Source organism: Oreochromis niloticus, linkage group LG7 (genome assembly GCF_001858045.2).
Source record: "Oreochromis niloticus isolate F11D_XX linkage group LG7, O_niloticus_UMD_NMBU, whole genome shotgun sequence".
NCBI lineage: Eukaryota > Metazoa > Chordata > Actinopteri > Cichliformes > Cichlidae > Oreochromis > Oreochromis niloticus.
The window spans coordinates 39,891,463-39,906,903 of NC_031972.2; the positions used below are offsets into that span (position 1 = coordinate 39,891,463).

Below are 15,441 nucleotides of genomic sequence, written 5' to 3' on the forward strand. Positions count from 1 at the left end.
CCAGTGAACATGATGCACACACCCTGCCTTCTTCTCTGGACCACAGCTCATTTAAAATGGACTGAGGCAAAGTGGGAAACTGTTCTGAGGTCAGACCCTTCCAGACTGTTTTTGGAAAACATGGGCACCACATCCTCCTGACTAAAGACCAAAGGAATTGGCAGCTGGCACATCTGGAAAGGCTTCATCAATGCTGAAAGGTATATACATGTTTTACCTTTCTTAAATGACACCTTTCTTAAAAGACCCTCCATATTTTGCATGGCTTTGTCGGAGAAGAGTCCGGATGCCGACCCTGCCTGCCTGCACTCAGGACCCTCACCAACTGAGAACATCTGGAGCATCATGAAATGAAAGATGAGACAAAGAAGAAGAAGAAGCCAGGACTAGGGATGGGTACCGGTGTCCGGTGCCATGATGGCAACGGTTCTGACATAAACGGTAGTAACCAGACCGAAAAACAGCGCACATTTCGGTGCTTTATTTCGGTGCTTTTTTTTTCCTGAGCCAATTCTAGCCAATAATTTTACGTTTCCGAGGATAGTAGGCGGGGCCAGGTACGTACGTTCTTTTAGAGCAGAGCTACAGATTAAAAATGCCCAAGGCGAAGCGATCAAAAGTCTGGCTGTACTTCACAGCAAAAGATGCAAACTCAGCAGCCTGCAACAAGTGCTTTAAGGTGATACTGTGATACTGTCAAAGGAGGTAACACCTCAAATCTCATGAAACACCTGGCGACGCATAGCGTTTTTTTTTAAAGCCGAGAAATGCGCCGTGTTTGATAGCTTGCTGCAAGACCTCACACCATGCACATCTACTGCGGGTGTGGTGCCTGTTATCGGACCCGGAGTTAGCAACATCCCCCAAAAACCCGAAGTACCGGTTCAAAAGTACCGGTTTGGCACCGGTATCGGATAAAACCTAAACGATACCCATCCCTAGCCAGGACAGCTGAGCAGCTAGAATCCTCTATCAACAACATCCCTCTCCCTCCTCAACTCACAGACATTTACAGACCGATGTTGAAAGCAGAGGGATGCACAGTCGAAACAACTCTTGGAGACATGTTGCTGCCATTAAACTCACAGTGAGCAAAACCTTGTTGCAAAATAGTGTCACGGTCCCCGTGTCTCTCTGGTTGGCTCACGCTGGCTACAGGTTTTGTTTTTGCTGTTCTTTTTTGTTTTCTTTGTCTCGCCTCCTCCTCTCTGCCTGGGTCGAGCTGGTTACGGGTTCTCGCTCTTGGCCCACGCACCTGTGTGATTGTCTCCACCTGCTGTTGATCTGGCTGATTTCCCCAGCTGCTATTTAAGGCAGTGGCACAGAGCAGCTCACCGCTGGAACGTTGAACCTCCTGAGTTCGTGCTCTCGGCATTATCAAAAGAAATCCCTGTATGTATTTTGCTGTGAAACTAACGTTGAATTCTGTGTGTAGATATCCCTCTTCTGGACCAAATCACGGGACCTGCCCGGGTGTGGCAGCGTGTGTGGAGTTTTGGAGCAAGTGCGGCTGAAGAGGAGTGCGTGTGTGCGGAGGAGCTGTGGCGGTGACTGTGTGGAAGAGGAAGCGTATGTGTGGATTCCCCCCCTTCTCTCCCTGGAGCCCTGGACCCCCCCTCCCAACTCACTGTACATGTATATAGCACTGAGGTGATCCCCTGTTGTAAATAAATAATCTCCTTTTGTTCACAAAGAAAGAACTGTCTGCGCGTGAGTCCGTCCATTAGCCATGACAAATAGAACATTTTCTCAGTGTAAATATATGATTATAACGGCCTGCGACAGACTGGACTGAAACTGGACAAGCGCAGGACATAATAACTGGCAGGACTAAGACTTTCTACAGCAGATGATCAGTATCTGAAAGTCATGTCTTTAAGAAACAGGAAAAATCCTGTTTCTTAAAGACATGACTTTAGGTCATTTGCACAAAACATTTCTGATGAGGCTTCAGTGAACAGGAGCAGATCAGAAATGTTCTCAGTGGAGGGGCGTTTATCAAGAAGCCATTTTTAATGAAGGGAAACAGGAAGAAAAGGCTGAGGTACCCTACATTACACAAGAACTGAACTGAAAACCAGTGGCAACAGTTCTGATGGAGTGATCAACCCAAATTAGATTTTTTTAGTATGAGTTAGAATAGAAGAAAGTGATTCTGTGGACACGTGTCCTTTATACACACTGAGAGTTTAGATCAGGAGTATCTGTAACTCACTGATTGTCATGTGTGTGCCACCTCTGTGGGAGCCAGAATTCTGGCTGGCTTTAGGGGATCAAATACTTCAATATTTCATTCAGTGACATGCAAATCAGTATACAACTTTTATGTAATGTTTTTTCTGGATTTTTGGTTCATATTCTGTTCTCTCCATTAAAATGACTCTACCATAAAAGGGAAGTGAAAAAAAGGGAGTGTTCATTTTTTTGTAAGTGAGCAAACTTACAAATTCAGCAGGAAATTACAGAAAGATTTCCCTGAGTGTATGTACAGAGGAGGGCAGGACAGAGGGTCCAACAGTGAGTGTCTGCAGTAAAACACGGTGGAGGCTCTGTCATGGTTTGGGCTGCATTTCAGCCAGTGGTGTTCGACATCTTGTCAAAATCGATGGAATTATGAATGCAGAAAAGTACCAACAGATTTTGATCCACCGTGTAAAAACATCTGTAAAGAATCTGACTGGCAGCAGCTTCATTTTACGACAATGTAAATACAACAATGATCCCAAACACACTGTAAATATAGTAAACGCATTCCTGGAAAGAAAAACACAAAGTGGAACAACATCAGTTATGGACTGGCCTCCCCCGGACATCAACGTTATTGAAGCAGTGAGGTCTTAACAGAACAAAACAAAAGGAAGGCAACATTCAAAGAAGAGCTTTGAATGTGTTCAATGAAGCTTGAAGAACTTCCTGAAGACTAATTACAGAAATGACAGAAAGCTGCCTCAGAGAGTTCAGACTGTGCTGAAGGTCAAAGGTGCTCATACCAAATACTGAGTCTGAAGCTCATTAGAAGTGTACAAGCTCTGTTTTTACACACAGTGGAACACCATCAGTCATGGACTGGCCTCCCCCGGACCCCGGAACATGCATATATTTACATGGACGCTCGCTCATGTTTATAAATCACTGCACAGATTTCCTAACAAAATATAAAGAAATGAGGCGTGGCTCAAGACTTTTGCACAGCACTGTATATAAAGTACATATATGGAGCTAAGACATGAGTGACTCTGCAGGACTCTCAGCCATCAAATCACCAGCTGTTTCCTACCTTAATCAACAGCACATCCACAGTGGGCTCTCCTTTGGCACAGAAGCTGTACCTTCGCCTGTGCCTCTCATACATGCTGCCAGTTTCACCCTCAGCTGCTAACAATCCAGGTCTCACACACATGCTGACAGCGAGACATACTGCAGGCAAAAGCTCAGCTATCGCCCCGTTCTCCACTGTCTGTCCCGACTGCAAATCTGTCACAGCAGCAATGATGGAAACAGCCGAGGGAGGAGTACGAAGGAAAAAGGTCCAACTGGAACTTTGTGTAGTTACAGGCAGCTGACTCACTTGAGGTGAAACGAGAAAACTTCACAAAACAAGAAAACAGTTAGTGTATCCAATTAGCAACATAAGAAGAGGGAATCAAAACCAAATCCACTTAAACAAACGGTGAAAGAACAGCTAACGCAGATCAGTGTGCTCCTACTCAGAGTAATCCTCTACAGCCTGCGAGCTCTGACGAGGAGGCTTCCTGCACACATCTGTTTATAACACCAGCCCCCTCTCCATCCCTCCTATCCACCCTCTTCCTTTTTCCTTCACCGCCTTCTTCCCTCTCTCTCTGTCCACTCCCTCCATCAAAGGAGCCAAATAAGAGCAGCAGAAGTGGATAAATAGTAACTATGCCCTGTGCTGAGTGATAATGTCATACGTGCTGCTGCACCCACATGCACAATCGCTGCCACATCAGGGTGACGTAAACATGGAAAACAGACACCTGCCACTGTAAATGGATGAGAGGAGGAGTACACCAGGGACAGGCCGCCAATCTGTTGCAAGGCTAACACAAAAAGACACACAACCATTCACACGTACTGGACATTTTCAATCACAGTTAACCCACATATGTACACACAGAGCACACAAACAGGCTTGACATCAGAGCACTCGCTCAACACTGCACCAGCACACAGTTCTCGTGCTGAAGTTACAAAAATAAAGAAATCAAATTCATTTCTGGCATGCCTCATATTTTCAGTATTTGCTTTTTCACACTACAGTTCCCACAATGCTTTGGGTACATCTTAGGCAAAAAATGTGCAGTATAATGGATAAGTTGGTTGAAAAACAACACGTGTGTGTGCGTGTGTGTGTGTGTGTGTGTGCGCGTGTGTTGCTGATAAGATGATGAAAGTCATTTTTAATAAATTAAAGAACTCTCTCAACAACACAGAGCTAACTTATAGTCAGTAAGTGCAAGAAATCAGCACCACCTGTGACCAATCAGCAGCACACAAACACAGCAGTAACCACGGTAACAGCCGAACACCACCCAGCTCTGACAGAGTGAGAGACGGTCACATCTGGATCTTTTTATACCTACTGAAACCACACGGGGGCAACAAAGAATACCCGAAAATGAGTGAGTTCCTACAGACACACACACTGCGGCAGACAGCACACAAAGACAACACAGGGTTCAATTTTCAATTGAATTCAGTTTTATTTATATAACGCCAAATCACAACAGCAGCCACCTCCAGGTGCTTTATACTGTTAGGTATAGAACCTACAGTAACACAGAGAAACCCCAACAATCAGACAACCCACTATGAGCAAGTGCTTTGGTGATAGTGGGAAGGAAAAACTCCCTTTTAACAGGAAGAAACCTCCAGCAAAACCAGACTCAGGGAAGAGGAAGACAGGAAGACTTGTTGCAGGAATAGCTTCAAGCTTAGCAATAGCGGTGCACTACAGAACTAGATCAACCCGAGACAGTGATGAAGCTCATGTCTTCTGGATGCAGAGAGCACTCCCATCACCACAGAAAAGCTTCCTCATGGAATAAAGGTGATAAAGATGGTCGCTTCACTACAGGGTTCAGAGAGTCAGGATTTTCCTTTAATTTGTCACCGACCCGTACGTGTAAGATGTGAGACTGTATCAGCTCTGGCCTGACTGCACCAACAGATCAAACAAAAACTAACTCAAATGTGGACACAGTGGAATCCGGGATCCTTTAGAAAGTTGCACAAACATGATTCAATAACTGATTTCAAAGTCCTATGATCAGTTTTATGGAAAATAGATACAAGAACAAAGTGGCAAACATCTGAATCAAACACATGGAAATCCAGCAGTTTCTCTAAGACTCCAAACTTGACCTGCTCAGCATCTTCTCAACAAGGTAGCAAAGTTTTACATGAAAGTGAATGAAGCAGGGTCTCCTGTACCGCTCTGTGTACTGTACCTCCCTCTTCTGTCCCTCCCTGACTCTGACATTACACTGCAAACACCCCAGGGTCAGGTCTCAAGGTTCCCATGCCTCCCACTGTGACCTGCAGCTCTACAATACCAAACAGTGCGTCATCAGGAGTCATTAGAGAAGGCCTGGCCTGCTCTGATCTAACCCCAAAACCACAGAGAGCAAAACTAAACTAATGCACTGCAGGAAGGAGAGGGGAGGTGGGCTTGCGGGACCTGAGTGTGGCACTGAGCTGGTGTATTTGCCTTAGCTGCTCGGTCTGGGTGCTCCCTTGTCTGCTCTGTCAAAAAACAGGGTTTTAAGGGGGTGAAGCCTTAACTTACTCTCCAGAAAGTCTCAGTACTTCAGTCCTGCAAGAGCCTGCAATGATCACATCACATCTGGACAGCTGCTTCGCAAATCGTTGACAGGTTCAGTGTGTGCAGGTGAGACAATAGGACAGACTTGCCTGTGACATCATGAAACAGTCACTCCATTGAACAGCAGCTCACCTGCAGAGTATGTGCGCTGTCCCAGCCTCTCTGCTCCTGCTCTGCTGCTCCTGCACACAACAGAAAATACCATCAGGTTAGCGTGGACACTCACCGGCTTCGACTAACACATCAGCCAGCTACAATATCATCCACAATACACAGAGCACAGCTAAATTTAGAGGGTGGTGAATCAGTGATGAGAACAACAACATGAGGTGGTAGGATCAAACAGGCCAGTCATTGCACACACATTAACTCCAAAGCCTCTGAAAACAAGGAAGTGATGTCATTGTTCCAGGAAGAGCAAACACTTCACTGGAAAGTGATCAAGGTGTGTGTTTTGTATGTAAGGAACAAAACTGCAGTGGTAGGCACACGTAAAGGCAAGGTTTTCTCTGTCTTAGCAGGGCGGAATTATTAGCCTGGGCCTCTGTCAGCTAGCTCTGGTGCTAATGCTAGCTGGGCCTTAGCACTGGTCAGGTATGTTTTTAAAGTGCGAGTGCTTGTATTAACTTAGCGTTGAATAGTATAATAATGGTTTAATGTCCCGCTGTCCTTCGTGTCCTTTGCTCAATGGATCAGAATCTGGATTGGACACACACACACACGGGAACAGAACTCATACCACAACCATATTTCCACCTACCTCTAGTTTTGCAGTTAAATGTTATGATGTTATGATGTTGATTACATCATCACGTTTCCTGGATACAATGCAAAATATAAACAGTGCCTCCGAAACCAAAAAAAAGCTAATGCTTACCAACGCCGCCACCATCACAGCACACACACACACACACACACCTTTCTTGGCCTGCTTCCACTCAGTCTCATTAAGAATGAAGGAATGTCGTGACTGATGCGTTCCAGTCACTCCTTCTTCAGACCTGGAGAGAACTATGGAAGACTCATGCGACAGCTCTGTCCTACACTAACTTATCTTTTCAAAGCATAACTAGACCACAGACACACTCTTCAAAAGTAAGAAAGAATTCTAAAGAACATTTATCTCTGTCTAAAGAATGTGCAATGAGATATTTTGCTATGACGATTCTGTTGAAGCAAAGGAAGAGGTTTGTGGGGGAGTGGAGGATGAATGATGGTGCACAGGAAGGTGACGAGGACAGGAAATAAAAGAGATCAAAGTGACAATAAGAGACATGAACAAAGATGTGTGTGTGTGTGTGTGTGGGGGGGGGGGGGGGGGTGTAGGTAGATGGAGTTACCTGTGTGGGTTGTGTCCTCCACTGTGAGCTTCTCCACTTCTCCTCCTTTCTCCACCATATCCAGCCCTTCAAACACACCATCCTCAGGGTTCACACAGACACAGTCATGAGCTTCTCTTTGGTTTTTGCCACCTTCAGCTTCAGGAGGGCTTGCAGTAAGACTACTGCCGTTTGCTGATGACAGAAGTTCAGCTGATTCCACAGGAGCAGTCGTTTCCTGTGGAGTGGGACTAGCTAGGGAAGCTGGGTTACTGGGGGTAACAGGAAGTGCTAAACCACTCTGATGTGGCATTAAAGCCAGCTGTGGCTGGCTCTCCTTTCCTGGAGTGTGAGAGTGTGAGGCTGACAGGTCTGGGAAACCGTCTGCACAGTACTCACTATCTTCTGATCTATCCTGCCACTCAGCATCTCTGCACTCCACAGAGTGACCGGTGTCTTGATCGGGGATCTCTCTTGTTTGAAAGTGCTGCTGTCCATCTCCCTCTTCAGGACAGGCAGCCTGATCTTTGGGCTCTCTGTGCTCTGTTAGCAGTGGATTCTGACAGTGGGACTGGCTCTCTCTGTCTGCCTCAGCTGTCATCACCTCTGGCAAAGGTTTGTTATCTTCTTCTTTAGGTGGTGAGTATTTAAAGACTTTGCTGTGCAGACTTTCTTTTTGAATTTCTTCTTTGGGATGTTTTGGTAACTGAAGAGCTTCAGCAGATGAAGGCAGGTCACTGTTAGCCTGATCGTCTGTATTAGTTATACAAGATATCTCTGCAGAAGGCGCTTCCTCTGCTGTGTGAACACACGCTTCTCCTGTAGAGGTGATGTGGTTAGTGAGGTGAGAGTGAGAGTGTGCTGCAGGCTGGTTTTCTGTGTCAGCTCTGGCGATCAGCTGTGGAGACAGCTGTGAGCACTGAGCCGTGCTGAGGCTGACTGCACCGCTCCCCTGTGCTAATGATGGACTGATTCCTGCTTCTCTGCCAGCACACACTTGACTCTCTGACATACTGTCTACTAAATGTTGGCTCACTTCTATGCTAACCACTGCTGATGCTATTGCTACTGCTACAACAGCTACTGCTGCAGCAACCAGGTCTTCATCATAGTTCTGCTTCACCGCTCGCCCTTGCTCCATAGAACACGCCTCTGTGGCACTGTCCTCGTCGCCACTCTGGCTTCTTTCCTCAACTCCTCCCTCTACGCCCACCCGCATGTTATGTCTCATTTTCTCCGTGTTCAGCTGACCTCTCAGCATCTCAGGGGCCAAACAATGCTCTAAATATTCCCTCGCAGCGCTCTCAGTGCTTCCTTCCCGAATGTGAAGGGGAGCAACATCCGCTCTATCGTCAGCTGGTACAAAAGCAGCTTCTGTGGGACGCACAGATTCAACAAGTCCTGCTGGTGTTCCTGTGGGATCCACAGAGTGTCCTGGCTTTTCCTCCCTGAGCTCTGTATCCTCCGACTGTTTAACAAATTCCTTTGGATACTTGGAGTTCGCTAACCCGATCTGGATCCCAGATTCTGTGGCTGTACAAGTAACGGTCAGATCCTCGTTTGGTGGCAGAGCCTTAAGATCAGCATTATCCGGTGCTGGCTGGACAGGAATGGCAGGCATCTGTGATTCCAGCTCTCCAGTGTCACGTCCTTGTGTTGCCTCTGGCTGCACAGTTGTATTTGTCTTTATGTCCACTGTACTGACGTCTGCTTCACCGAGTTCTGAAGCGATGAAGACTGAGCTCACGGTCTCATCCTCTGATGAGTCGTTTCTTCTTTCTGTGTGTGAAGCTGTAACTGGAGTGGAGTGTGCTGTTAGATGCTCAGCGTGACTGAGCTCTTCAGCCATGAAACCACAGTCTGAGCTTGTAACATCACCGCCAGCTCCACAAGCGCTGCGGGCCTGGATCTCCGTGTGGCCGGGTAGGTGCATGGCATCGTCATCAGCTTCCTGCTTCCAGGCCGGCTCAGAATCAGGGAGGCAGCAACCGTCTGTCCTCCCAGTCTGTGTCTGTGACTGGATGCCGGGCTCTGTTGCTTGTTGGCTTTCTGTCTGAATCTCTGTGTAACCCTGAGATTCTGTACTGGAGCAGGAGCTAAGTTTGGCTTCTCCACCTCCTCTCTTCCCCCTCTTTTTTCTCCTCCGTTTTTTGCTCGTTGCTAGTTTTTCTCCTCCCTCTTCAGCGCCTGCCGTTTCACAAATCCTTCTGCTGAAACTTGTCTCTCTGTTACTGGCCTCTTCTCTGTCTCCTTCCACTCCTGCCTTCTTCCAGTCTGACCTAACTTCCTCCTCTGGCTGCACTTCCCGTCTTTGTGCGTGTGGCCCATGTGACAGTGCTGGCAGGTTTCCAGCAGCATGTGACTGACTAGGGGCTGCAGACAGCGCCTGCTCTAACAGCTGTGGAGAACTAAGACCTAAAGCTTGAGGTGAGCTCGTATCGCAGTTTCTCTTCTCTGTCACTCCCTGCTCCTGCTGTCCGGGGATTCTCTCACCCGTGGTGCCACTGTCGTACCAGACTGACTGCGAGTTCACTTCTGTTCTCCTGGAATCTTCACTGGAAACTTGTTCGAAGTTTTCTCCCTCATACCAGGTGGTTTTTCCTGCTGCTTCTGGTCCCATTCTGCTTCCGGTCCAACCTCCATCCCGCCATAGCACTCTCCTACCTTTCCTTTCAGCGTGTGTGGACTCAGGGCTGGCTCCCGTGTCAGATGAAGGACTTTTCTTAATAGTGCCGACTGGGCTTGGCTCCTCTTGCTCTGTCTGACTGTCCTGGGACTGCTCCTGACCCATGGCCACTGAAAGGAGACGAGGAGATTAGGGACTGCAGAACAAACAGGTCTATCATGGCTTAACTCTTACTCATCAAATGGATTACTCTGATCTGGATCACACACCCAGCGCAGACATTACACACCACAGCTGCATGCCGAACACATGAAACAGCCCCTGACCTGCCAGCTCAGGTCTGTGATGTCAGATAGAGCGGTTAATAGTTTGTTGAACCCCGCCTAAAACAGACACACTGCATCTGCAGCGGTGAGAACAGGCCAGACACAGACTACCTGCAAAGCTGTGATAAACCGCAACTTCAGACAGAGGCGAGCAGACTGATGATGAGCTGGGATGGATTTCTGACTGACCTGCTGAACCTCATTTTCCTTCTTTCATGTATCTCAGACTGCAGCGGGTTTTTGTCTTTAGTGATGACAACACAATCCCTACACAGCAACAACACCTTCAGCTCTGTGGAGTCTGATCTTACTGCTCATCATGTCTCTACCTGAGCAAGCTGTTTGCAGAGGAAACAGGACCAAACACACACACCTCAGAAAAAAACCTCATAAACATAAACACTGTGTTTGTATGCACGTTTTCATCAAATAGCAGTTTGCACAGATGCACAGATGTCTCGTTTGTTACTCTTTGAGTCTTTAAGTAACTGAACAGCCAGAAACTCACAAGCTCATCCTTCCTTTTCTTCTTCTCTCTGCACTGCCTGCACTTCTTGTTAAAGAGCGTTTCGTTGCCTACACCTCAGACGACGCACAGCACAATAAAGTTGTGTATTCAGTTACAGGACGTACCTGTCCCATCTGCAGCTGATTCCACTGTGATTTCTGCGCTGACACTTTGTGTGTCTCTTCCTGTCTTTGACACCAGCTTACGCATCAGCAGCTCCACTTCCTGTTTCTGGCCTTCCTGTTTATCTACGACACTGGCCGTAGGCAAGGCAACCACTTTCCTGCCAGCACACTTCCTTTCAACACCTGGTCCCAATACTGGCCTTATGGGTGATGGAGTTTCTTGTGTTCCTCCGACATTAGTCACAGTCGCCACTGCTCGTTGTCTTGGTGAGAGAGTTCCACTTCCTGTTGCCGTGCGGGGCCTCCGTGCACTTTCTCGGTTCTGGTTTCCTGAAGACTCTGCTGCAGGTCTTGTGACTTTGGCGGTTCTCTTTTTGTTTTTCTTGTTCCTCCCAGTGCGGGCAGCTGCTCTGCCCTGGTGTTCCCACCCTTTTTCCTCTCTTTGACAAAGACCTCCACTGGTACAGGATGTTTGACTGACAGCAGCAGAGTCGTCCCCTTGTGTTCTCTCCTCCAGCGAGGGGAAGCCTGAACTCTGAAAAAAGGAACAGAAATACGAATGAATCATATATGGAAACATGCAGAAATGACCCACTAAGCAGTTTAGCACATCGTTTGTTCAGTATGCGTGAAAGCTGTCAGACAACATTAGCAGATGGATGGATGTTACCTGAAAGGGTGATCGAAGCTAATCTCAAAACTAACAAAAGAGTGACGTACGGAAGAGCCGATCTGTCACAGCCATCAGTGCCTACAGCTGCTGGTAGTCATACAGCTCACCCACTCATTAAGGAAACGAAGGCTTCGCATGCCTACCACAGCAACCCACTGTATGTGGAACTGATCCCTACACTGCAAACAAGCCATCTTGGCTATTCACTCACATGTTCAGGCCAGCCATGAACTGGCAGGTGAGCTGCATAAAGTAGGTTTAAAACCTGAAGAATAAAGGAGACACTTTTGGGAATTTTAGTTTCATTTGGCCTTCACTCCTCTGGCTGACAGACCTGCAGGAAACACCAGCTCACAGTCCAGCTTCTCACTCTTCTGGTCTGCCTGTGACACCTGCTGGCTGGGACAAAGTACTCTGTTACTTCAAGCTTTCCTGTAAGGTTTTCCACTGGGTGTCTTATTGTTTTATTCACCATCCTCATTACCACTTCAGATTTTTGTTACCGCTTCATGGAAACCATGACGCATGCCACATATGCCACACCTGTGCAGTATAAACAGCTTAATGCTCCTCTGCTGGTCACCTGTCTAGCACGGCTGGCTCTGCAGCACAGCCCATATTTATGCAAGCTCACTTTGTATCCTGGAAATGATGCATGTGTGAGCATGTTGAGTGCTGGGAGTTTCCCTTTAATAATGGCATAGGTGTGTTTGACCTAATTATCCCATTGTCATATTACAGACACTGCTTAATAGCATCTGTACTCACCTAGTTACCCTATAAGAAGTTCACACACACACACACACACACACACACACACACACACACACACACACACACACACAAACACACACACAGCTATGACAATTAGAATCTAAATACAATAATGAATGAAAGCCTCATGCAGCTACAAAGTAGCAAAGAAACAAGCCAAAGTCCATCAGCAGCCAGGAACAGGAAAGAGCTGTGACAGCGGAGGATGAAGAGGAGGAGCAGACATGCTGCACAGTACTGCTAAAAAACAGCAGCAGTCTTTCTGCACACTGTGGCTGTTGATGTTATCTACTCACCACAGTGTATTTGTGACCCTCCATCAGCCTCCTCAGCTCCATCACTTCCTCTGGTAAACAGCAGCGCCCCCTGCTGTCTGTCCCTGTGTCCCCCTCCCTCTGCAGGAGGAAGGTTAGCGTGTAGGTACCTACACTGGCATGGTACTGAAACACTTGACCTTTGGGGTAAACTTGCAGTGTCTCCTCAGCTTCCACTTGAACATCTGGGAGCGTTGCATAGCTGCAATGACAACGACAAAAAAAAAAAGAGTTTTCTTGGTTTCTTCTCTGTAGTGCACGTGCACAGATCCAGATACCAGGATAACAGGAAACACAGAGAAATACAACCCCGGGGCTCCTACCTGCTCACAGGAATGATTAGAACAGAAAGTAAAGTCACAATGAGGGAGGAGCTGAATCGGGAAACTGTGCAAGAGCTCAAATAAAGACACACTTCACCTCCTGTCTCCATTCCCTCCCTAAAGAGGAGGAGCCCTAACCATGCAGCCAGATCACATCACAGAGCTCAAAGCTACTGATACACACACAGACACACACACTTCGATGTGTTGTGCTCTTCTCAGTGACAAAATAAATGCCTCATGTTTCTGTGAACTCTGCCAGCTCCCTCCCTCTGATTCAAACACACAAACATTTTCCAGGAACTTGGAACGTTGCTGCTGGGACAGGATCTGATCTCTAACTCTCTAACAGGGGCCCAAACATGTTGTTATCACGTATATGTGTGTTTGTGTTTGGGAGAGTGGGGTCTTGCATCTACTGCTCATCTCTTTCCTAGAACTGACTTTCTGACCCCAGCAACAGGAAATCACAATCACCTGCCCTCTGATGCCTGCTGCAGGTGTCTGTCTATTTTATATGCTGCTATTGTTGTTGTACATCCATCTGCAATACTGCCACCCACTGGGCTAGTATATATGTATTTAGTTCCGCTGTCCTGTGCAAAAATGACGCCCTGTTCTCTGATGAATGTGCTGGGGGATAAAAGTTCTGGGTACTCTGTGTGTTTGAACACAGCTATGAACACATCATTGTCACCACGGCTTATTGCCTCACAGCCACAATGGCACTCGTGCATACACTGTGGTAACTGTGGTCTGGAAAACAGATGTTTTGAAAACGAAAAACAGTAAGGTGGGGCAACGGCACAGTTTTAGGTGGGGTTTGCTTCCTCCGAACAGTCATTTAATGCAACGCTTCAGTTCACCTGCAGACAGCCAGCTGCAGTGTCTTGTCCTCATCGGTGACAGAGCTATGAGAGGCCTGGGTACACAGCAGCAAAAACACAGCACCAAACTGTGTCCTCAGCTGCTACAGTCTTTGCACCAGCTCTTTAGCAAAGCTGCTGAGGCTTTGAAAAGGGACCCAACACTTCATCCAAAGCATGAGCTAAAAACACTAACATCATCTCTAGCTAACATCTGTGGTGCTGCACATATTCACTGGATCCCTTTTAATATATTAGGAGCTTGTTAGCAGAGCTCAACAGGACAATAGGATTAGTGGCCGCACTGAAGACTGAGGGCAGCAGCGATAAACGCACTGACTGATCACAACACAGGACAAAACACACACTGTCCTGGTGCCTTCCAGCTCCCAATGGTGGCCATCGAAGTTTTCATGCTTTTAAAAGTACTAATAAAAATAAGAATAATCTCCATATTTCTCTGACACTTAATGCAAACCAGATTTACTGAAGACAGTTCAATTTCAATTCAGTTTTATTCATATAGCATCAAATCACAGCAGCAGTTACCTCAACGTGCTCTGTATTGTAAAGACCCACAGAGAAACCCCAACAATCAAAAATCCCCATCTGAGCAAGCATTCGGCAGCAGTGGGAAGGAAAAACTCCCTTTTAACAGGAAGAACCCCTCAGGGAGGGGGAGCCAACTGGACCCCTGTTGTGTGCCAGAGTGTGTACAGAAGAGTGCAGAACGTTGTCATTGTGTTTCAGTTCTCAAGCTTCTTGATGAACTCCCCTGAGCTTTAACCTCAGTTAGCACCCGTTAATGAGCAGTACTCACTGTGTGAAGAGCTCCAGAAGTGGCTGCTTCCCTCTGCTCTTTGCAAGACATGCTGGAGCTGAACCCTGAGTGTTCGTCCTTCGCAATGCCTCCTTCCCTGCGGGCTGCTGCAGGAGGAATGCCGGTGCCGTCTTCAGACCATGACTGGCTGCGAGCTGCAGCAGGCTGGAGGGCTGCTGGTGCTCACACACAGCTGGAAAAGAAGAAACAAGAGAAAATCTGATGGTTGGATTCAACTGAAAACAGAGCAGCTCCTGGTGGACAGAGAAGAACAGAGTACCACTGCGCAAGGGTGGCTGTAGCTCAGAAGGTAGAGCTCGTCATCTGCTAATTGGAAGGTTGGTGGTTTGATTCCTGGCTGCTCCAATCTGTGTGCCAAATATCAGCCTGCGTGCCAAAGTTGGGCAACATAATAACAACCTCAAGTTGTTCCATGAATGTCTGTGAATGTTAGAAAGCACTCATATAGAAAAAAGTGCTTAGGTGAATGAGGCATTTTGTATAAAACGCTTTGAGTGCTCTGATAGAAAAGCACCATATAAAAGCCGGCCCATTTACCACTAACTCTGTAGCTTTAAGAGTCGTGTGTGTGATGAAATGTCTGAAAACAACAAGCAGAAATAGTGAAAAGGAAATGTATGTGGGTCATGTAGCAGTGCTTTGAGTCTGTTTTTGCTGCCAAACAGCAGCAAAAACAGGCTTGGCTCATATTTAGAGGACCTAAAAGGCTTCATGAAATGTTTAAAGCTTCGGTGGGCAGAAAAGTACAAACACTAAACCAGTGCTGACTTAGACCGTAGTGAAGATTATAACAGCAACTTGGTGCTGACTGGAAGTCACGCAGCAGGACACGGCACTCCGCTCAACAGTGACGTTCAGTGTAAACAAGGAGAACAAGGGTGCTTTTGTCTCCATTCATTCA

The 15,441-nt window shown here is 47.0% G+C and overlaps 1 protein-coding gene across 10 annotated transcripts in view; it reads right to left on the reverse strand.

Annotated features, from left to right (window-relative positions):
* akap13 (A-kinase anchoring protein 13) overlaps nucleotides 1-15,441 on the reverse strand; it is a 61,881-nt gene that overhangs the window by 25,996 nt on the left and 20,444 nt on the right. For 9 of the 10 annotated variants that reach the window (XR_003220815.1, XR_003220813.1, XR_003220814.1 and 6 more), the window contains 5 exons: nucleotides 14,520-14,712; nucleotides 12,493-12,712; nucleotides 10,750-11,284; nucleotides 7,186-9,960; nucleotides 5,978-6,027 (listed from right to left, as the gene is read on the reverse strand). Coding sequence is in view for 2 of the 10 variants with exons in the window: in XM_025908753.1 (XP_025764538.1) it covers nucleotides 5,978-6,027; nucleotides 7,186-9,960; nucleotides 10,750-11,284; nucleotides 12,493-12,712; nucleotides 14,520-14,712 (3,773 nt within the window). In the remaining 8 variants the exon portion in view is untranslated. Of the gene's footprint in view, nucleotides 1-5,977; nucleotides 6,028-7,185; nucleotides 9,961-10,624; nucleotides 11,285-12,492; nucleotides 12,713-14,519; nucleotides 14,713-15,441 lie in introns of those variants that run through there. The other variant, XR_003220816.1, reaches the window with a different exon arrangement.